General features: G+C 40.9%; 1 protein-coding gene across 1 annotated transcript in view; it reads right to left on the minus strand.

The window, feature by feature from the left end:
• Window positions 1–22,213, minus strand: part of LOC102289470 (eukaryotic translation initiation factor 3 subunit H) — a 67,176-nt gene that overhangs the window by 39,761 nt on the left and 5,202 nt on the right. The window contains exon 2 of the mRNA XM_014340807.2: window positions 18,920–19,076. Coding sequence (XP_014196293.1) covers window positions 18,920–19,076 — 157 coding nt within the window. The remainder of the gene's footprint in view (window positions 1–18,919; window positions 19,077–22,213) is intronic.

Below are 22,213 nucleotides of genomic sequence, written 5' to 3' on the forward strand. Positions count from 1 at the left end.
ACTATATCGGATTCATATCGGTATCGGCAGATATCCAAATTTATGATATCGGTATCGGTATCGGACATAAAAAAGTGGTATCGTGCCATCTCTAGTTTATACAGTTACATTCTCGCCTGAAAATATGTTAAACGTTTAATTTTGTGACCCAGAAAGAATAATAAGAGTAATATTAAAACAAACTAGCTGTCACCATTGTTGGAAACTGAGCTGTGCTGCGCTATGAATTCTGGGACACATCTTCTTCTTCTTCGGGGTTTAACGGCAGCTGGCATCTTCTGTTTCAGTCCGTTATTACACTCTTAAATCCTACTACTTATTCCTGCGTCTTTTGTGATCTTACAAAGCTTCAAACGATGCGTCGACTATTAAATCAGTCGTCGACGATTTTGATAGTCGACGTAATCGTGACTAGTCGAGTAATCGTGGCGGCCCTAACAGTCACACAGTAATACGTATAGTTTAACAGTGGGGTCATGTGCTAAAAGGCAGATTTAGTGAGAACTGAGTGGAAAGTTTGAGTTTTCTTCTTCCAGAAGACCCCCAACTTAGACAACCTTTCTTCAACCAACTCAGGGTTTCTCTACAAAACTGTCAATTCTTCCTTCATAGGCCACATAACATTAATTTGCCCCAGTTCACATCTCTACAATGACAGAAATCCCATTTAGTTGTCAGTTCGTGATTTGTTATAGTTCAACAACTATTGGCTGATTTCAATTCTGCTGGAGTACTGGCTAAAAAATTATTCCTGGCATGCAAAAATGGAAGCAATATAAGGATGGAGGAATGTAAGCAGTTAATACTTTTCACACCTCTGATTCTGTAAAGCCCAGTCAAATTTAACAGCATGGGACCTTTAACATGACAAATGCAAATGCACAAGTTCCTGCAAATATAGTTTGCTTAATTAACAGCCACTAAAGACAATAGCTAGGTTTTGTCTAAAGTCTAATTCATTAGGGCCACACTCCTTTTCTCCCCACTGGCACAACACAATATGCCAATTAGGCTTCGAGCTAACAAGCGCTGCCCTAAGCAAACACATGTGCTACCTACATAAGCCTTAGATTGAAAACAAATGGAATAAATCAATCTCCACTTCTGTCTGTCTCAGGCAAACAATCTACACTTCCAGGCAGCGATATCCAAACACAAGTACACCCAGATTTGTGCACGCACATGCACACTACACAGACACACGCAGGTACAGGAGATGCCTTTAGCCAGGGTTGATATAGCAGATGTCCTTAAGCAGGTATGATGGTCCTTCGCAACCACTGCCAATCAGTGTGGTCAGTGTGTAACCTAACCAAGTATACTAAACTTTCCTTTTCTCTTTCCTTTCTGTGAGTGAGTTCCCCAACCTACATATGTTGTCACATCTAAATAATGCATATTTAGCAAAAAGAACATGAAATCTAAAAATGACAAGATTAGCAAATAATTATTTTAAAAAACAACAACAAAAACCCCATTTTGGATAAATGGTGAGAAAACAAGTGTGAAGAGATAAATAATGGGTTGAAAAATCAGGGGTGGTGTGGATGAAAGAGTAGTCTACTTCATCTGACAGGCCTGAGAGGGTGTGGAAAAAAGGCCAGGAAGCAGAGGCGTAGATACATTATCTGCAGCACAACACAGGCACAAGATAAATGAAGGCCACTGCTCCCTATCATTATGACATACATGATGACAGTAACCGAGAGGTGCAGAGGGGAAAAGTGAAGGGAGGAGACAAAGGGTAGGAAAGGAGAAAGTGTGATAGGCAGAGGGAAGAGAAAGAAGGTGACTGCCCGTCTTTTATCAAAAAAAAAAAAAAAAAAAGTCAATCTGCGCGTGTCTGTTAGGGATGCACCAGTTTAATATTTTACCTGGATATTGGTCCAATCTGGACTCAGAAAGCTTGGTCGGTGATTGATAACAACAAGCAGAGCTATGTGGCAATCCACTGAATTCAGTTCTATGTTAGTGACCTGGTTGCTGGTGGAAAAGCAACTAGCTAAAACGTAATTATATAACACACTTCAAGACAAGAAACCAGTCACAAAGTGTTACAGGGGTATTTAATTTAAATTAATTTTTTTAAGAGCAAATACAAGGTAAAAGTAAACCAGGTAAAACAACACAGAACATACAAACGTTCTGAATACATGAGTTTTAGTGCATTACAAAAGATCAAGTCGGAGGAGACGAAGGGATGAGCAAGTGTCTCCAGTTCACTTTTTGAGACAGAAAGGATGGGAAAGACCTTAGATGTTTGGAGAATAATGCCCTCTGGAGCCACAAGTTGCAAAAAGTTATTTGCCATCCAGCCACCAATTGCAGTGAGACAAAATAAAATGGTTAATTTATATGTGCTGAGATATAAAGGAGAGGTACAGTTCAATGTTGTCAGCATACAGATGATTAAAAAAAAGGTTTTCAAACTACTACTAATAATATGACATAATGAGATAATAATAATATACCACAAAAATAACATGAGACTGAACCCAGATCCTTGTGGAATGCCACATGATTTTGGGGTGATAAGAGCTAACATAGCCAAGGAGGAAGCTAAAAGCAAAGTCCATGTAGTTTGGAGTCATTTCACACCTGCTTCGTAAACAGCTTTATTTTGTAAGGGAATAGAGGAAACTAGTGTGACTGTAAATTACAAGAGTACAAAGTAACCTGTTGCCATGTATTATTTTACTAATGAATACCAATTCCCTAACGGTGTTCCTTCCTCTAAAAAAGAAACCAGGAATTAACCTATTAATTTAAGTCTGGTGTCAAAAAATCCTCTGTAGTGGTATTCAATCACAACTGGAAAAAGACAGTTTGATGCATCTCCTGGGTGTGTGTGTGCGCACCTGAGAAATGAAATCATGAATGAACCTAAAGTAATAAATGAAGTAGTAACCTAATTTTACTCAAAGTTCACCTGAAAAAAGCAAAAATTTAAAATCAACTTTACTGTTGAAGTATGACGCCCGAGTTCTCTCTAGACTGGATTTCATTTTCAAACCACCATTTCCAGCACACTGACCGTGAACACATTTTAATGACACTGCCAACCAGGACAGGTGTAACCTGACAGGCCAATCAGCATTTCCCAACAGCATGGTAATGTGCAGGCTTTCATTTACAAGCAATTCACTCTACAGATGACTTTATTAACAATAAATTAATCATTGTCACCATTAATTTCTGTAGCCAATCATCAACTTCGCCCTGCTATACAGTACAGTAAATATATCGCTGACCTTGGAACACTCTTTCCCATTATTTCAGTAAAACTCCACAGTGCACTTGTTCCTACAGCTATACGTTAACAACGACTTTCGAAGACATTAAGTCCTCGTCCTCTTCTCTACAGAGGAAAGATGACAAACGCATTCTTTCTATGCATTGTCAAGGTCAGCTGGTGCGGATGTGAGAGAGCAGATAGCTCCGTCATGGCATTCTGTCCGTCCGTGCATTCATCTGTCGGGAGACGGGAGCAGTGATAAATGTGCAACTTGTCGGGAAGTAAATGGTGGTATCGAGTTGTGGTCTGGTCCGGAGTGTCAGGAGAGGCGCGGGGCTAATTTTCAGCAGCAAGGCTATAATGGGATGTGTGTGCCTATTTGTGAGTGTCTCTGCGTGTTTGTGTGAGTGCACCCACCACGGTCTATGTTCCACCTGGCACAGTGGATTAGGTGCAATTAATCTTAGTTAAGCAAGCCCTGCGGAGAGCTGCCTCCGTTACACGCGCATGTACATACAAACACGCACACTGTGCCACAATCAGGCACACAAACCACCCTCAGTGATGCAGTGATGCACAAGAGGGAGTGCGAGCATACTGAAGCAGCTGCTTTGTGTGCATAACACACTGACGAGTTCACCGTATGCACATTTGACAACGCTGCTTGTCAGGCCTTTGTTTTTACAGTGGGAATGGGGAAGGGGAAATCATGTGTGCGCGCTCGTTTGCTCACATCTATTCGCACACTCGTTTATCTTCTCAAATGTGACAAAAAGGAAGGAAATTGGGTGCTCACAGTCATACAGGTGTTAGCATCAACAAAGGTAAATGTCATAGCTAGTGGAGGTTTATTTATTAACTGTGGTGGCCGATTTGGTGACATTATGAAGGCAAAGGGGAGTAAGATATCATCTGTGAGGTCACAAAAGCCCACGAGAGTATTAGAATGGGTAATGTTACATGTTGTTTCCTTTGAATGATGAAGCCTAGCAATAGAGCTGATGGGTCCTTCCCACAGAATGCTGAGCAACTACCATAACAAGCTACAATACTTGCTAACAGCTGACCAAACATAACATACCAACATAAACATTCAGTTTGCAGAAAACCACATTCAACTTGTACACATTTCACATTTGAGTGTTTGTGAGGTCCAAGCAATGAAGGGGATACACAATTCAACACAGGCTTCCACATACCCATTTTTCAGTCATGCACATGCTTCTTCCTTTAAATGAATAATTCTTATGACAAATAAGAAATGCCTTAAATGCAATAAAGATTCATCAAATCATTAATACATATATTTGCACTCGAGCGAACACATTAAATGTAAACATATTTTAAATACCTATTTTTTGATATTATACTTTAAGCTTCACATAAACAATACGAGGTACCCCTCGCGTTGCTAATGGCTGCAAACAGGTTTTGAAAGTGCACTCAGTCCTGTGTAAGAGAAGCTGGAGTAGCTACACCTGTGACTACATGAACTAAGTATCTGTGCAGAGAGAATTCATTTCTGCACCACCCACATCATTTGTTTCAAACTAAATCCCAAGTGGCTTCACCTGTGTTTTTTTTTTTTAAACAACTAATAATAAAAAATTCACAACTATCAGACTCGCATGAGTAAACGCTTGCCCATCTGTGACTAAAACAGCCCAGCAGAGCTGCAAAGGAAGATGAGAAATTTTGGATATTCAGGTTTCTGGAAGTAAGAGTCTTCATTGGCTTCTGCTTATAAAACGAACGGTGACTCTGGGGGAAAAAATGCTGTCTCAATGTGGAAATGTCAACTACGTCAAATTCATGGTCTTTGTGTTGTCAGTCACTGCAGATACTTAGTTTACCTCAACTTTTAAACTTAGATTGAGTGACTTTTTAATATTCCTCTACGTTTCTTTTTTGTTGTTGTTTGTTTGTTTGTTTGTTTGTTTGTTTGTTTGTTTGTTTGTAATCCTGTGGTCAGAGAAGCCGAGCGGAGCGGAATGAATCGTTAGCACATGCACCGTGTTTTCCTTGTGATTTGTCACCCTCACAGCGGCTGTGCACTGTGTGACAGGGAAAAAATAAGAGAGACCTTCTGTTGCTTCTAACATTCTTGTCAAATGATAATTTTACACACAAATATAGCCGAAATGCCAGTGCAACTGTTGTCTTTATCTTGTGTGCGTGGTGATTTTGCCGCTACGATGCTGCGCTTACAAAATCACTATCTTTAAAAATTACTGCCTTTAATGCTTTAAACCAAAAGCAAATGTCCTTCCCGTGTCATGTTCAGCATCCCCACCTCATTTCTCAAATCCTTGTCACATCCCTCTCTCCTGCTTACCTTTCACCCTCCCACTAGTCCCTACAGCACACCTGGATTATCCTGCAGTCTGCAGTAATGCATTCTGACCCCCCTCCACACACACAGATGCACAAAATTTAATGCGGGGCAGAATCGTGAAGAGACAAAGGAGCAGATGAATAAAACAGTGGAACTGATGGCAATGGTGACGGCACCCGGGGGACTCACATTCTTGATTTATAACGCCAGGTGAGCATTCAAACACAGATACAGACCAGGCTCGCTGCTAACAGCCAGTCTTAGATCTACACTACAGTGAGAGAGACACAAAACTCAGGTAGAGGGGATGAAGATGAGGAAAGAGGAAATATTAGTATGGAGACAATGGGAAAGGGAATGAGTGATTTCGTTTTCTTTTTCTTTTTTATTAGAGAAAAGGCCAATGTGCCCTTGAAAACTCCTAATACATAACAGTCCACATATTAGCTTTTTATGTTTATGTATTTCCTTTAAAGGTGGGCTGCCAAGTGATTTCTAATTAGCCTCACTGAGGGAGAGTAAGGAAAAACGGAGGAAATCAATTTCCCATTTGGGGCAGGTAGACTGATCTATTGAAGGGCTAACTCCAAGGTAGACCTTATCAGAATAGGTGTGGACCATTTTTTACCCAATACACACAGGCTGAATATTATATATATGTAGATACATAAGCAAAGAGCAGAAATCACGACAAAGGCATTTTTAATCCTTGTGACTTCAATTAACCCACATCATCGTGTCTGCCACGAATGACAACGTTTAGAAAACTTACAAACCCTGCAGGAGGAGAAAGCTGATCTAACATGTCCCAATTAGGTGTTTTCTTTTTTTGCATTTTGCTAGATTTTGAGTTCCCATAAAATTGCTAGCACAGTGGTATGTGCTTCAGCACTTACTCATCACTGTGTTTCCTATAAATGTGAGGAGCCAGAGAGGATGCTCTCCTTCTAAAAAGCCCCGTCCGCTCTTACTGGTCTGCTCCCAAGGGCTGAGCAGGCACCACCTACCACATCATCAGTATACGCCTCCAGGGGAAGATGATTCATTAACATTTCCTTGGCATTTTATACACAAACAGCAAACTATTATAAATAAATAAATGAATAAATAAATAAAAGTACCCACAAAATGATTTTCCCCCATCATTGGTGTATAAACAGCACACAGTATTCACTTTAATTTGATTTCATGGTGTCTTTACAATTCCCCTTAAGACAAAATTTCAATCAGAGAAGCTTCCCTCCAAGGTGTTTATTAAATCAACCCTCATGATGAAGATGAACCATTGCTTAAAAGAAAATTTGCCTATGAAAAACCAGCGAGCAGCTGTGAACTATCCATGCAGCTGATACCGAATGTTTTGGCAGGAGTCAGCAGAGAACAGTTCAGTCTGGCTTTGGGTCCATTTCAAATCTGGTTTCTTTAATATTACAAAGAGCAAGGTAGCTACCTTATAAATAATAGACACATCTGCGGCAGACCAAAGGGGGTTATAAGAAAATGAAGGGAATGGAGGGTAGAGAAAAGGCAAGGAGAGTCTAATTATCTAACATTTCAAGTGAAGGAGAATAGTCACGCTGCCGACGTGCCAGGGACCATTGGACGGACAATGATGGATGGAGAAGAGCCAACAAAATGTGAGTCACACTCTGCAGCTTCCCTGCCCGTCAGTCAAAGCAGAGCAGAAGACGTTGTTACAGTTGCAACAAAAACATTGGAATCACCAGGATTACTCACGAAATGCTAACAATGCCTCCAAAACTGCAGTCAGGGTTCCTACTGCAGAAATGAAATTGGAAGTGTGGGTTGTAGAGGTGTTCCTCATTATAATGAAATTACATACACTCTGGTTGCTGAAAAACTATGTTCCTATCCTATTGTGTAAACAATTCCCAGATCACAACAACTCTCAAAGAACCTAGGAAGAGGTTTTCTAGAGGTACAAAGCCAGACACTGCTTCAAAAACATTTCTAAAGACCTTGGTGGTAACCAATCCACAGTAAGAGAACCTTCACAGACAATCCACAGTAAGACACATTGTCTACAACAAAAAGGAAAATCAAGAACACAATGCGCCTTCCTGAAAGAGGTGGAAAGACGATTTCAAGGATAACAGTGACACACAGAAATCTAATCTCCACAGAGATTAGAAAATCTAATCTCTGTGGAGATTAGATTTCTGACTTCAGAGAGTTGTTTTATAAAGATTGCAGTAAAAGGTTAGAAGCTTAAAAACAGTTACCACATTAAATATTGTGTTTAAAGAAGTTTACAACTCTTTGCAGTCTGCGATCCAAATGTAATGAACCAAATTGTGTTTATAATACAGCGGTCGTTCAAATACCTTGTTTAAGAAGTCAATCACATATGCATGAGGTTACAACACGAGGTCACCTGGACACAGATGGTAATTTAAATGCCTAAAATGCAATTAGTCTTGCCACACCCTAAAAGATACAAAAAAAAATAAAAAATAACCTGAGAGTCTGGGAGAGGATGATCAAGCAGCATGTACACAAACCCACACACAGTCCTGACAACAGGTCTAATTAAGCAAGTAACTCCAAACACCAGCGGGGATGTAACAGAGGTGTGCAGTGAATTTACACCAACACATTTTGGTGCCCTTGTGATTCTTCAAGAACACGCACACCGTATTTAACAGACGACTTTGACTGCAACTGTAAGTGTTGTCTCATTTGAAACTAGGGCTGGGCGATATGACCCAAAATTCATATCTCGATATTTTTTAGCTGGATGGCGATATAAGATATATATCTCGATATTTTTTTAAAGCCATAAAGTAAGAACAAAAAGAGAGTTCTTAGTCAAAGCTGTGTCCCAGATGTCACACAGGCACTTTTATTAACATACAGCATAGATATACATGAAAAAAAAACTACTCAAAAATAAATTATGAGCATTTATTAAATAATAATGCTCCATAAATAAAAGAAAACTATGTTGTTTTTGTGCATAACAAAAAGCTCACAATTGCGCAGTCAAAATGTAAACTAAAAGACGCTGAGCATAATAACAAAGACAGATTTCACAGCTGCTCTCTTTCCAAGTTCGTGACTGACAGCCTGGAGTTTGAAATTCACTTCATAACCGTGTCTCTTAACAGGTGCCATTTATGGTCCTTATACACACACAATACGGTAATATTACGTCGAAGAACCTTACGTATCACTCCGCGAGGCTCCTCGGTAGCCGTAATGCTCCGACAATCCATCAAGCCGGTGCAGCTCCGTAGCTTACCAAAGTCGAACAAAAAAAAGTTTTTGACAGATTGCTGAGCGCTGTGTTCCACATAAAATCGGTTCGCGGCCATCAAGCACAACCAGAATTCATACATAAGGCGCACTGTCGATTTTTGAGAAAATGAAAGGATTTCAGGCCGTGCATGGCGTTAGCGTGGTTAGCTCGTTAGCGTGGTTAGCTCGTTAACACGTTGACGCCGTCCAGCCCAACGCACGGGGCGATGCGCAGTAACTCGTTAACGGAGATTTGCCGTGTCCATCTTGTCGCTGCCTGCAGGTGAAGCGATGGGGGAGGAGGGGGAGTTGTGTTCAGTGAAGGAGAGGCGAGGCCGAGTAACGTTGCGTAAAGACAAAAGCGGACAAAAGAGAGGCAAACTTGTGGCTCCACAACTATAATTATAACGTAACATACACTATATCGATATAAAAGATATTGTCACATCTTATATCTCGTATAAAAATATATCGATATTTTTAAAAAACTCGTTATATCGCCCAGCCCTATTTGGAACATTAGATATTTAATATGCAAGTCACAACAAATACTGGCATTTTCAACAGACTCTTTAGAAAAAAAACCTTTACAAGTGCCAGTGAAGAAAATACTTTTGGCTACTCCCTCGCCACGAGGGGTCGCCACAGCAGGTAGCTCCATGTCTCTGATTTGGCAGCGTTTCGCTCTCGATGCAACCCCAAAGGGGATTTGTGCCTGAAGCCAGAACACTTATTAAAATGTCTATGAAGAAGAAGAACAGGGACATTTTGGAAGGACTTTCTCTTTTCTCTTGGATAGTTTATGCTGAGCAATTATGCAACATCTTTCTCTTATCATTCCAGCAACAGAAGCTTCCAAAGGTATGGAAAAAGTCGATTATTGCTCCAGTTGCAAAGACTACAAAACCTACATCACTGAATGATTTTAGGCCTGTTGCTTTAACATCTCTAGTGATGAAATCCTTGGAAAAGCTCATCAGCACGGAGGTTCTGCTGCAGGTAGAAAAGCTTATTGATCCACTGAAATTTGCATACAGGCCTTGTAGGAGCGTTTACAATGCTGGGGTCACTTTATTAAATTTCCTATATTGCCAACTGGATGGGGCCAAAGTCCATGCTCGGCTCCTGTTTATTGACTTTTCTTCAGCTTTTAATACCATCCAGCCACATCTTTTAGCTGATAAGCTTCTTAACCTGTTTGGTTGGATTTTAGACTTTTTAACTAACAGTTTTCAGTGTGTGAGAGTAAATGGCTGTTTTTCCAATCAGCTGAATTCTTCTACTGGTTCATCACAGGATGTTGTCCCTCTCCCTTACTATACATTTTGAATACTAATGACTGTCGTAGTACACAGGCTAACAGGCATTTCATTAAATATGCGGATGATACACTCATTGTAAGCCTCCTTCATGGTGAAGAGTATTCCCATGGGCCTGATATGTTTGTTTCTTGGTGTGGTGAGTCATTTTTAAAGATAAACACCTTGAAATCTAAAGACATGGTCACTGAGTTCAGGAAACACAGGATGCACAGTGTACTTTGTTAATGCTACTGATAAAACTTGGGCTGTTTTTTCCTCTCTTTTTTGTGTATGTATGTGTTGTTTTATGTGTGGACATGCTCCAAATCAATTTCCAATAAAGTTACAATTGACCATTGAGTTTTAAATCTGTAGTCTAAGCAGCCAGATTTCCCTTGTAAGGAGGCATTTTTCTTTACCCTGCAGCCCAATCATATTCACTACAATCTAAAGCTATGTGGCTAATTAGTATGCTGAGTAATTCAAACAAAGGCAGCAGGAGTGACATAAACAACAAATAAACTGAAAAGAGGGTGCCAATCAGCAAAAATCAACCTCATTAATGATTACAGGTTGTTTATACATCAAGGGTAGCTTTCAATGTGCCTTTTAATTAAGTGTCTTGTTAAGACTTAAGTAGCAACAACCTGTTATCAGCTGACATGTCAAATGTACAAGTGAAATGCTCCTTGGCTGAGAAGTGGCCATCATGTTTTGTCTAAGGGGGCTAGCCACAAAAACACATCTAATTACCGAATCAGGGAACTCAAACTGCAAAACAAGCCCCCTTAAAACTTGTTTGTTTCACAAGGCTGACAACAGCTCCCATCCTCAGGGCCAATGGGAAACATGACATGAGGCCAGAGGCCTTGCAGCCAATGCAACCTGTGTCAGGCAGAGAGCTAGCAGCTTGGGGCAGCAAGCTAATCAGAAGGCTGTGGGAACGCATTCAATGGGGGAAAGACTCCACAGATAAATACAAGCAACACATAAATGCATTGTGATGTGTCTATTACCATACAATACACTACTCCAAAAAACAAGACACTGATCACTTTTTTACCCAGTATCAGCCCTGATAGAGAGATTTTTCTCCAAGTGGCAACACCTATGGTTCAGAAGAAGACTGCAGTGCTGCAATGATGTCACAGCATAACCACAAATGAGGTGACCATTAACTATCATCATGAACTTGCATAACATCAATCAACTTCCACTGTTATATCTGCATTTGCTGATGTTAATGCGCCTATGACGGCAGGCACTGTACTGCAAATCAGGAACACAATAATTACTCCAGTAATTCAATTTTCTTGGCGCTGGCATCAATGCAGTTGCTTTTCTAAGAGAAAACCAAAAGCCATTGCTGGCTTAGTACAGTTTGTTCAGAAAGAATTTCTGGGAAATAATTACCCCAACAGGACATTTGTCGGGCGCTTTCATCTTCTCTTTTTAAAATAGCATATTTACTAATCTTCCCATTGTTGTAGCGGGAATGGAAGGAAGACTTGGGGCTACTGGGTGCAGGTGGGGACAAACAGGAGGGAGAGTGGGGGGAAAAGGAAAAGAAAGTTGATGATAAAAGAAGGAATGAAGAATGAAATACTAAAAGGAAGGAAACAATCAATGATTGCAGGAAGAAGAAAATTGTGGGAAGAAAGGCTATAGGTAGTGCTTACCTGTGGTGAGTCTGGAAAAAAAGGGAGGGGAAAAGAAGGAGAAGTAGTGGAGAGTGGAAGGAAGGTGACTAATTTTGTTCTACCTTCAGGATACCTCCTCCTGCTGCTGAAGTCTAGCGGCGTGGGTTGAATATCAAACACCGAACGTGGTACTGAGCAACGGTTTGTTTGATACAGTCCCTTCTTACAAGCCAAAAAAAAAAACCCCACTACCCAATTATGCTTTGTAATCCTGTGAAATTCATTAAGCCACAGTTCCCAACAAATATTAACAGTTTGCTGAAGGTTTTAGTGCTTCTGTTCACGAGGGGTCTCCCAGTCGAGATTCCCCCCACCCCAAACCCATTTTTTTGGCCCGATACTGATCCAAATCTTTTCATTTTGTGTATCTGAGCCTGATCCAATAAATATTTACCCCATGAGAATTAAACATGTATCTGCCACATGGAATTAACAGCTATAGCCTATTAAATTTGACAAAAGCTACTTAATCAAAATACCAAAGGCCCGGGTTCAAATCTACTGAGCTGATCAGCTTAAACTATTTAACGAGTAAGAAAAAAAAAAAAGATTGAAACTTGTGCAATAGATCCAACTTTTTATAACATCAATTGCATGGAGGTGAGGAGGTATTTCTCACCATTTTTTGAAATACTGAAGCAAACCAAATACTGAAGCAGACCAGATCAGAACGCAAAACCAACCCAGCTTCTACGATTTGGCAGCATCATTCTAAACAGTTAAAACAACATTTGGTGCTGTGTGCAAGCTAAGAGAAACTGCTTCCAAATCCCCCTCCCTCCCTCTTGTATATTTATCTAATGGGATAGAGGAGAAATAACTGTTTTGGTGAGCTAAGTGGTTTAGCAAATTTTGCCAATCCAAGGGTCAGAAGAAGTCAATCACCAGTGTGTCCAAATAATTTTTCACACTCCCGTGGTGTAATTTTCACTATCACACGCAGGGAAATGCTTACAGTGTAGAGCTCGACTGTTATTAAGGGAAAAAATGGCAACAAGACTACCAAGCAGAGGTGGACAAAACAGAGCATAGGCGAGTAAAAAACAATAACAAAGAACTGGATTTAAAGCAGCTTTGTTATTGTCCATAGCAATCCAATAAAGCATCTCTTCATCGTCTCAGATATCCAACAGGACTGGCTGCCACATCTATAGACTTAACAGACTAAACAGATTCATATATTCAAACAAATATATACATCACTAATCATACTTTGATTGAAGATGATTAAAAGAAGTGTTTTAATCCAGCAAAACGCAAATGAGTTCCTGGTATTGTGATGTAGTTGTGATTATTCAATAAGATTTCGAAAAGGAGTAGCTGCCCAAAGTTTTTGCTCAATGATTGTTTAAAGTTTTTTTTAAAAAAAATAGAAAAATCTTCGTGAACCTGTATGCAAATAGACAACTTCACGGCAAAATATGCAAAGATGGAAGAAAAAACCCCCACACACACTGTCAAAATGCAGTGAGATCTCAATAAAAACTACAATACGCGAGAGTGCAGAGGTTATACAGAACCATAATGAGAAACATGGCACACTGACACAAAGAGCTGAAAGTTACAGTGTCAACGGAGCTATATCCACCCGCCATATTGCGCGGCACAGACTGAACAGTGAAGCTGCATGAAGTGCACCTCTCATTACTTCTTCTGTGCAAACACATTGCTGCTACTAAGAGGAGAGGTTATTAACCACTTCCAGCATGAAGGGTAAGTAATGAAGGCAATACCTGTGGGAGATCTTCAGTGTACTGTGATCCAACAATGAATTGGCCTACTGTAAAGCTTTGATTACACTGGTTTGCATCTATGAGTCCGCTGTGGTCCCATTGGGTGTGGGCAATTTAAATTTCGTCATCAGATGGTGAGTGTGAGGGTCCTGCCTGTTTTTTTCCTCCACCCCGTACGGACTGTCTGTGGAGCATTAGCATTACATATGCTCATAGGCTGCAGGCGTACTTCAAAGGAGTATAACAGGAATTAGTACTTGGTCGTCAGGTCTCCAGCCTAATAGGATATAATCAAGGCTTAACTAATTAACATAGGTGTAATACTGTTAGCTAAACAACTAAAGGTTTCGGATTATATGAATGTAGCCTCTCAATCATGTAGGTCATAGTAGTATTGAGGGCTTGTTGGTTTGTGACAACCCTCACCTCCCATCCAAGATGCTTCTTCAGTTCTAAATCCTGGGAGGTGGTCCTGAAGGTCGTATAAACCAATCTTAATTATGCGAGTCATTACATGACCGAAGGTGTGAAACAAGGCACTGGTGATTATCATCACAGGGGCCATGGTCTGAAATGCTTGTGAGAAATTGCCTTGGAAATTGCCATCAAATGAGCTCTTCGGGTCACATGACTCTAGGTGTGAGTGGGGGCTAAATCGCCTGGGAGGAGCTCTCAAGGCCGCACTGTAGGTGGCATCGCGGGCCGCTACGTCTTTTGTACAATGGTCGTTCAAAGTCAATGTAGATGGCCTACTTTACTCCTCTTTCAAAGCGTCAAGTCTTCTCAGTCCAAAATGTGAAAATGAGCATCATCAAAAGAATGTCCTTTCTCCTTTAAGTGCAAATGTACAGCAGTGTCGTCTTGCTGAGCTGCCTCTTTTATGTAACATAGGAGCTAGCTCTCCCGAAGAAAAGCTTGCTACTAGATGAAACATTTTTCACCAAAAAGAAGTCCAGTTGCTTTCATTTCAAGCCCTCAAGAGTATCAAATGATAACATTTACTTGGTTCTTTTACTCTTTTTCTACTACTAATAACTCTTTCAACCTGTTTTTCAATCGGGACAGTATGCTAATATGACACATTCAAAGTGTTTTTCTGGTTTTTGGAATATTTGGTACCCAAAGAGAAATTTTAGCCAGCACTAAGGGGAAAATACCACCTGCCAGTTTCAGTAATTTACTGAAGTAGAATAAACAGTTTTGTTTGCCTGGTCTAAAATATCTAGAAATGCACAGATTCACTGCCTTTACGGTGCGTGATTCGATCCCGCTCACTATCAAGTCAACCCCCAGATGATGAGTTGATTCCGGTTAGCTGGTGGATTTGCAATACACCAGTGAAAACCCTGTGATAGTCGCTCTGTACTAAAATACCTCTGCTTTGTAATATTGCTGATATCACAACAAAAGAGTCGGGCCAATGCACATCATTAACATGCTATTTGAGTGCCTCTACTGCACAAAATGCCAAGAGAATAAGTGCCCGCAGTTCCACACATTTCTCTCAATACATTTTGTCAATGATGCAAGGAAAGCGTGTGTGCAAGGACACTGGAAGATAGGAGGGCTGGGGTTCAGCCAAGGTCATTTCTTTTTTCTTTTCCCATTTTTCCTCTCTCTCTTTTTTTTTTTAATCTGAGGCCGATTCTGCTGTGCGTGCTCAATTACTCTTTATCTCATTCCTCACTCATTTTGGTCACATTTGCTGCCACTGACTGTCCTGTAACTACAGCTCTATACTGGCACCTGTTGATGAAAGCATAGCATAGCATATACATGCGCGCACACAGACACACGGGAAGGGAGGGGGGAAAAAAAAAAAAAAAGAGTCACGTAGCTGCCAATCCTGCCCATTGTTCATTTCGAGATAGATTCGAGGAGTAATTCTAATCTGAGGGGCCTCCAGCAGGCAATGAGTCAGTGTAAGATGATTTAGGTGTACACAGACGCACACACAGATCACAAAAACACAAGGCACACACACCAATCTATCCACATATGCAGACCTTGGAAGCAAAATGTATTGAGGGTGGCTGATTTGAGGTGAAGAGAGTACACGCTTCTCAGCTCAGTCTGTGAAGGCCCAAATCTCCAGCTTTATCTCAGAGAGTATTGGTTAACTGACATGTATCAGAGTCTCATTATAATGGTCAGAGATAAGGCTGCATTGAAATAAAAGGTATAGGTCTGAAGCAAACGCTGTAAAAGTCATCAAAAATTGATAAAAATGTTCAGATTTTGGACAGCGTTACCCATGTGCCTCTAGAGGACATGAGTCTACAGTATAACAGTGTGCGTCTGAATGAGTGTGTGTTGCTTCTGTCCACTTACAGAAAAAGAAAAAAAGAGCAAGGTACAGATTAATGGAGCACTGATTGAAAGTAGCGATGGAGCAATGTGATACTCATATCGCATATCGGTCTGACACAGACTCAAATGGCTGTATCGTGCATCTGTGACAGCTGGCTGATGCACGAGGCCAATCCATTCAGTTAATTTCCTTTATTCCATAGCTGTGTTCACACATACACTGCAGCTCTGAAATGTTCTTGACATTAGCTTGCAGAGCTATATGTGGAAAAAAAACTGCTCAATCTGGGCAACTACAACCACATCATAAGAAAATTTCCAAGCCTCTTTCTCAGTGAAGAATGCAGCTTATTAAGATCACTATCCGATTGGTTCATACACAAAGCATCACCAACTCAAGTGTGAGCAACTACCTCTGAGTCATTATCCAAGCTACTGCTCTGCAGCAAAGTTACTTTATTTGCAGAAACATTCAGCGTGGTTAAAAATCTTTGATACAGGCAGATGGCCTGGTATCAGTGAGTAGCGCTGCCTATTGTTTGTCAGTACAATAGCAGCAGACGTTACGTTGACAGAATTCGGTTTTTAATTCAATATGCATTTGTGACCTGATATGACTCAGATACTCTGTTATAACACAGTAGTACCACATAAATGTCTCCAGGAGTAAGTTACAATGTCTGATTCATTCTTCAACAAAACTATTGTTCTGCTGCTTCTACAGTTGGTCGAGGTCACCCGCCCCAGCATCAGCACAGATGAAACTAACAATTGCTACAGGGGCGACGAGACAGAGAGAAAAGGGTGGCCTGACTGGTCGCGCGTGTGTGTAGACATTTCAAGCTTGAGTGTGAGACCAAAATGATCAAATGTACAGGCATTAAATCCGCTTTTCAATTTTATTCCTAAATGTGTAGTAGCATAAGTGCGTAGCATAAACTTTCTGTCAGCTTGGAGAGCGGAGATGGGAGCGCTGTGTAGCTACAGAACTGTCTGCTTTATGATGTGCTGTTGCCGTTTAAGAGGTCGAAAGCACGGAGAACATGAATGAATCCCATTTCCATCTCCGTTTTTGAATTTTGTTCCATACTGACAGAAAACCTGAAGCCTGTCACCTTTTACAGCTGGATCAAAATCCCCACTGAGCAGAGTTCTATTGTAGCTCTGTAAATTTCCCAGAGTTCACGGCAAGACGCTACTCGCTGAAGCCCTTGTTAAGTTAAAGGGAATGACAGATGGAAAATCCAGCGCTTCCAGTGTTTATAACACAACAAGCCATCACCGACACACACACACCGACACACAGAGAGAGAGAGAGAGTGAGCTGCTCCTGACACTAACAACCTTAAGCCACCATTGGCGCTTGCATATGCTGCTGAATTTTTGACTATTGCTCGTTAGCAGCTGAAGCCTCACAGACCAGGATTTCTCCCTTTCCTCTGTTCTCGGGAGCACCTCACGTTCCTCCCACCACTCAGTCTGATGCAGTGGGGTTTTTTTGTGCTAACAAGGAGAGAGTAACAATAAGGTGTGATAGGGGAAGGGCAGAAGTCAGAGGGCATGACACTCTTTGATAACAATGCTGACAGAAAGCAGCAGGGGAAAGGAAAACATGTGCGGATAAAGACCAAATCAAAACCCGTGCACGTTCGCACCGCCCACCTGTAACGCCAGAAGCTAGAGCGCTCCATCCTTGGACTGCGCATCAACCCTTGGCACTGACAGGGTAGGACACCCAGCACCTAGTTAGCTTAGTTAGAAGTCAGCATTGACCTTAACATGACGCCGGAGGATATCTTACGCAAACTTTCAAGAAAACAGACATTCAGTTCGTTCTTGATACAAGTTTACTGTGACATCATCTCAGAAAATCAGTTACAAGAAGCCAAAAAACAAAAAATATAAATATGAATAATAATTATAATAACAACCTTGAATTTACTTTATTTAGTCAAATTTGGTGCCCTCTTTTCATTTCAGCACACAGTGATTCCATTGTGAACTTATTGGCATGTTAGATTCTCTCATAATTTGTACCCTCTGCTGTCACTTCAGTCTGCGCCTGTCACCGTGTGCGTGTGAAGGGGCGGAACAAGGCAGCAAGCGCGACAACAGAAGAGAGACGGGGAGAAAAAGACGAGAGCGTTACTTGAGTTGATGACAGCCTGTTAGCATGCAAACAAAGGCGTCCCAGCAAGCGGTAATTCTTCTAAAACCAAACACGGCATGCACCAACTGACTCCACATCACGGGCGAAGCCGGTCCTAGAACGGCGGCAACGCTGCAGATGAGTTAAAGCTAAATCAGCCAGCAACACAGGACCTGTGTCACCCCTTCAGCTCTGAGGGAGATGAGCACCCCCAGGTGTCTGGTCACAATCTCTTCCCCCGACCCCACCTCCATGCTGTTAGATAAGCTAACGTACGTGGCGCGATAAGGGTCAATTTTAATGAGATTTCCACAGAAATCTACAAAGTAGTTCCCCCCAAAATTCAAAGACTTTCTGTTCACCCTTGTAAAATTTTAAAAACAAATTAGTTTGATGCAATATCTGATATAACATTTGGCTCACACGTCAGTCATGCCAAAATAAATTAATGACAAACAACAACACCTTTTGTCCTGCCAAAAACAATATACGTTTTCCACGGAAATGTTTCAAGTCAATGTTTTCACAGCCATCTGGTATATCAACTCAAGAACACTGTGTTAATTAAAAACTTAATCATCCAAATTTGCAATTCATAATGTCACGCAGCAGAATTTAAATGACAAAGCAGCTCTTATCTACAGTGGAGTTTCAAAATTTCACAATAAGCAAATACCACAGCTCCCATGTTGCTGAAGATTTCTTAATATCATCTTGTCATAAATTGAGCGGCCGCAGTCACCGGAGACACCATCATTTTACGGTTTTACTTGCGCTCGGTGCTTAACGGCTATTTATTTCACACTCTGTCGTGATGTGATAAGTGTGCGCGCGTTTTTACAGCTGCAGGAGAAGATCGATGGAACAAACAGAAAGCAGGCACACTGCTTTTAGTTACCTTCATCAAAGTCAGCATCATCCTCTGTGTGCTGGGGGAAAGGGAAGCAGTTGGTGATCTCAAGTCGGTCGTCGACTACCAGGCCCAGCAGGACGCCCTGAACCACCTCACTGCCCTGGCCCTCTTCTTGGTAGTGCTTGATAATCTTCAGCACCACCTGTGAAAAGGGAAAAAAAGAGCAACATTAGTGCTGCAGTAGAAAAGGAGGCAGAAAGGGAGGTTGATGATTCTTTATCCTGCTTTCAGTGGCATTTACTAAAAATTGATTTCATTTTCTGAATTGATAATATTTTATCCATCTTGTCGTTTATAGCATTTATGTAATTTCTTGCTATTGTTTGATTTATGGTACCAAATACAGTTGCGTCCCTGCTCGTCATGTTGATTTGAGCTCATTAGTGTGAGTTGAGGATTTTCTGTGTGAGATGTTGTTTAAAAGTCACATGGATGTCTTCCTCTGTTCTTTGGCACATTATTTTTTAATCACAGTACAAACACACTGAACAATTTTCTTATTTTCAAATAGAGAATAATGTCTAACCTCTAGTGTACAGAAAAGTGGTTTGATTTAGTAAAAGAATGCAAATAAAGACAAAGATAAAGGCCTGTGATTTGCGCCTAGGAAATGTGAAAATAGGAACTTCCAGTTAAAGAATTTATGTTGTTATGATTGTAACGTGTAGTTAATATACTTTAGGTCGATTGTACAACTCTAGTCACTTTGTGGCTGAGAATATTGTCCCAGCAGAGCACATATGACACATTTCTCATCAGTTCCCCACCAAGAACAACCAACACAAGGCTTCTGATTTCACCAACACCCAAAGTGATATCAAGAGAAAAACCAAACAAAAACCACCCAAAAACAATGAGACTTCATGCATCACTAGAGTTTTCTCAGCTTATATACACAAACTAAAGTGTTAGCATTACTCATTACGCAAAAGAATTACAACAACGTAAATATGAATAGTAACCCGAGGTTTAACAGCTCTGAAACAGACACCAAATTTGTGCTGTAAACGTCCACGGTCTTGTGTTTTTTCCTTGGAAAAGGTTAAAAACAGGTGCAGCAGTGTTTAGCATGAAGCATGCTAATCTGCAAATTAGTCATATGCTCATGTTACCAATTCTCCATAGTTCTCCATGTGAAACTGCTGCACCTGGCTAGCACGCTAATCGTGCTTATTGTTTTCAAAATTCAATACAATAAGAGTGAGCAGGAAACACTTCAGTATTAAAGCAATCATTTTTGCTCTTCGTGATTTTTATTATGCACATTTTGCTGTGGAGACTCCAAACACACACTAAACGATAACACCAAAGATAAATCCTGCTCTATAATGAGTGTCACACATACATCCAGACAGCTGTGTGCACCCTGCAGCTCAAAGAATAATGATCTAGGGCCTGTATTCAGTTGTGATGGATCACAAGGATGAAATGGATGTGTAGATGTGACATAAATAATATCACACTGCTCTGGAAACAGTTCCATTTTTTTGGTAGAAACAAGCGGTTGTTGTCTGCTTGTGTAACTTTCGAGGTGCTGATGCTTGATATGGTTAAGCCCCCCGTAGCTATTACCCACTTTCCCTCTGGAAAAACTATTACAAGTTGAAAAATCATGTTGTTGCACTGACAGGTGCACAGCTCAGGTTCAATACAGTTTTAACTGGGTGGTGACGGGCACAGCTACTCGTTATCAGCCCGGTCTGTAGTTCTCCTGATAGAGAGACAGAGAAGTCTACTTTTTTTGGGAGTGGGATGAGGGGTGAATTTGCATGACATTGGCTCATTACTCTGGTAGGAGGAGCCTAAAACCCTGATCATATCAACAACTCATACTAATCCCCTAATGAAGCTACAATATTGCAAAACTGGGAGTTAAAAACAAAAAAATTAATACAGCAAAGCATCAGGAAATTCTGTGTGACAATGCATGATACTGACACAGGGACACTAAATACTGATATTTAATGTAAAAACTCAAAATACTCTGAGAGTACTATGAAAAAGAGGGCTATCTCATGCACCACTATCCTGAGATACCAGTAATAAGTGACGTATTTTGATATCAACAGGCTTTCTGGTGATTCCTAGCGAGATGTGAAATTGTGTAGTAAAACAGGTTTGGGGGGAAAAAATATAACTCCTCTAATACTAAAACTAGAACATTTCTAAACAAATTCTGGTAAATTTATAAGAGGTCTCCCAATAGACAGCTGAGCTTAGGTCTGTTGCCTCAGAGCAGTCTTCTTATTGTCCCTGCGCCTATGTGGGTTTCCTCTGGTGCTTTAGTCTCCTCCCACACTCCACAGATGTGCATGTTAAGTTAATTAATGATTCTAAATCCAATGTAACCCAATGATCAACTTGCAACCAGTCTAGGGACCCCCACATCACAACAAAAACACCACTTACTTTGGTAACAGATTGCATAATGAAGCATTCTGCACTCTTCACTGGCCACTAAGCTCTTACATAAAAACCACAAAATTGTCAAAAAATAACCATTGTTATGTTAGGAGTAATTCTGGGACAAGTTACTAAGGCAATCACTGACTGTGGTTGAGTACTGGAGCCCGCTGTGGTAAGCACCACCTGCAGGTTCAAACACTGGTGCATCACTGATCTTGAGTGTGTACAAAAGGGCAGTTAGTATTCAGTGCAGCTTAGCAATTTACACTGGAGAGCGAAGAGGCGGCACACATAAAATTTTCAAGAAAAATGCCATCCTTGTACAGTGGGAGGGTATATTTGGACTCGTACTCCGATATCCCACATAATCGTGCTTCATCTGGACAGAGTGTCCATGCATCATCGTATGCATTTAATTTTTAATGCCAGATAAAAATGGGCCGATAGGACAAAGCCTCCGAATGATTCAGGAGTGGGTTTAAGCTCTAATGCTGTGATACTGACACCAAGGACGGCGGAGGAAAAACTATCGCACATGCACAATACAAACATGTGGCAGGCATACTGACAAGCAAAAAATAAATAAATAAAAAACTGAAAAGCAATGGCAGAGAGCAGAGAAGGTAAAGCGTCTAAATGAACAGGAACAGGACAAAAAGCTGAAAAGCGCTGTGTGGAGGGGGAGAGCATAAATCACGCTGATAACAGTGTGGGCAGGACACAGCCAGAGGCATTAATAATACACACATACACATTCACACATAGGAGCAGGGTGGCAGTCCTAAAGCCATGCTCACAACAAAAGAGCCAACACCACCATAAGGGAGCCCTCGCTGGTCTCGGGCAGCTGCTCGTACGCGCGCAAACATACAC

The sequence above is a fragment of the Haplochromis burtoni genome, unplaced genomic scaffold, assembly GCF_018398535.1.
Source record: "Haplochromis burtoni strain Fernald_Lab_line unplaced genomic scaffold, NCSU_Asbu1 Contig_391, whole genome shotgun sequence".
In the NCBI taxonomy this organism is placed as follows: domain Eukaryota; kingdom Metazoa; phylum Chordata; class Actinopteri; order Cichliformes; family Cichlidae; genus Haplochromis; species Haplochromis burtoni.